The 1,189-nt window shown below is 32.9% G+C and overlaps 1 protein-coding gene across 1 annotated transcript in view; it reads right to left on the bottom strand.

Moving 5' to 3' along the window:
* The window catches only part of HELRODRAFT_163235 (hypothetical protein), a gene marked incomplete at both ends in the record, with an annotated part of 3,619 nt that extends 3,091 nt beyond the window's left edge, over positions 1-528 (bottom strand). The window contains one exon of the mRNA XM_009027165.1: positions 360-528. Coding sequence (XP_009025413.1) covers positions 360-528 — 169 coding nt within the window. The remainder of the gene's footprint in view (positions 1-359) is intronic.
* Positions 529-1,189: the final 661 nt, after the last annotated feature.

Genomic DNA, 1,189 nt, shown 5'->3' with positions numbered 1-1,189 from the left:
AGTGGTGGTGGTGGTGGAAGTAAATCCGCCGATAAATGATGAGTTATTTGAAGACGCCTATCTGCTATTAGTGGTAATATTAGAGCGTGCAATAATTATATTATTATTATTATAATTATTATTATTATTATTATTAGTTGTAGTAGTATTAGTAGTAATGGTAGTAGTAGTGGTGGTAATAGTAGTATTAGTAGTAGTAGTGGTGGTAGTAGTAGTAGTGGTGGTAGTAGTAGTGGTTGTAGTAGTAGTAGTAATAGTAGTAGTAGTAGTCGTAGTAGTAGTAGTAGTTGTATTTTGATTATTATTTTCGTTGTTGTTGTTGTTCTCAGTATTATCAGTATGAGAAGTTGGATTCATACCGGAAAAAGTTGAAATAAAATCAGGAGTATTGTTAGTAACAGCATCAGTAGCAGCTGCAGTAGCAACAGCAGCGGTGGCAGTAGTAGTAATAGTAGTAGTAGTATGGATGGTTTGCATAAATGCAAGCAGAGAAAAAAATATCGCCGATGCAACATAAGAAGCCGACATTTCGAAGATGATTGTAGTGGCGATAATGATAATTATTTTGTGGTTGGTGATGATGATGTTGGTGATGCTGTTGTTGGTGATGATGATGATGATGGTGGTTGTGATGTTGTTGTCGTTGGTGGCGATGATGATGGTGATGATGGGGATGTTGTAGTTGTTGCTGGTGATGATGATGATGATGGTGATTATGCTACAATTGAGGACGATGTTTTAAACTTCATGTTGATAATGTGATATTCTTGATGGTGATGTCGTTACTTTTAGAAGCGGTGCTGATAATGATGCTAATGATAATGATAATGATTGTGGTGGTGGTGGTGATGACGATGATGAAAACGATGATGACGACGACGATGATGATGATGACGATGATGATGACTAACTTTCAATCCTATAAACTCAAATTATCATCTAAAAAGTCCTTAATGACTGAAAATTCAACCAAAATTCAAATTATTTTTCCAAATTTTTAAATAAATTAGTTAAATTCGTCCAAAAAATGTATATGATAAAAATAAAAACACATGAAAAACTGCCTTTACTCACATGGTTAACAAAAAATTCAATTAACTGCTCGACATCTATTCGTTTTGATGATCGAAAGAATGATAGATTAATAAATGAATAATAAAAAAATTATCAATTAATTTAAATTATTTTT

The sequence above is a fragment of the Helobdella robusta genome, assembly GCF_000326865.2.
Source record: "Helobdella robusta unplaced genomic scaffold HELROscaffold_5, whole genome shotgun sequence".
In the NCBI taxonomy this organism is placed as follows: domain Eukaryota; kingdom Metazoa; phylum Annelida; class Clitellata; order Rhynchobdellida; family Glossiphoniidae; genus Helobdella; species Helobdella robusta.
Note: the sequence above shows the minus strand (reverse complement) of the source record. Positions and strands in the feature narration are given on the sequence as shown.